At 51.9% G+C, this 501-nt stretch overlaps 1 protein-coding gene across 1 annotated transcript in view; it reads left to right on the top strand.

The window, feature by feature from the left end:
* SYT2 (synaptotagmin 2) overlaps window positions 1–501 on the top strand; it is a 139,236-nt gene that overhangs the window by 95,600 nt on the left and 43,135 nt on the right. Inside the window, exon 4 of the mRNA XM_019513820.1 lies at window positions 61–230. Within this exon, the coding sequence (XP_019369365.1) occupies window positions 61–230 (170 nt within the window). The remainder of the gene's footprint in view (window positions 1–60; window positions 231–501) is intronic.

The raw sequence follows: 501 nt of genomic DNA, 5'->3' as shown, positions 1-501 counted from the left end.
AAGTGCTGTGTGCATGGAAGTGGCCCCAGGGTGACTGTGTGGCTGGTGTTTTTTGCACAGTGCCTCCCTGGGCCCTGATAGCCATTGCTGTGGTAGTTGGCCTGCTCTTCCTCACCTGCTGCTTCTGCATCTGCAAAAAATGCTGCTGCAAGAAGAAGAAGAACAAGAAGGAGAAGGGCAAAGGCATGAAGAATGCTATGAACATGAAAGACATGAAATCAGGGAACCAGGTAAAGCACCGCTCATAACATCTCAGCCAGCTCACGCAGCCAGCATTGTACAAAGGGTGAGCTTATGATTCTGGCCAAGGTAAAGCCAGGGCAACCTGCTGGTTTCCCCAGCCCCAGGAAGCAAAAGCAGCCAGCTCCGTTTAAGGCAAGAGTGAGATATGAGCCCTCAATAGGCAATAGGCAGGAGCCCGGTGCTTACATTAAGAAAGTAACCACACAAGGCAGAAGCAGTCAGATCGTTAGCAGCAGCAGGCAGAGACTGGGCTCCCCA

This window comes from Gavialis gangeticus, unplaced genomic scaffold, assembly GCF_001723915.1.
Source record: "Gavialis gangeticus isolate Ggan-Ray unplaced genomic scaffold, GavGan_comp1, whole genome shotgun sequence".
Taxonomy (NCBI): domain Eukaryota; kingdom Metazoa; phylum Chordata; order Crocodylia; family Gavialidae; genus Gavialis; species Gavialis gangeticus.
The sequence above is the reverse complement of the archived record's forward strand: the minus strand, read 5'-3'. Positions and strand labels throughout refer to the sequence as shown.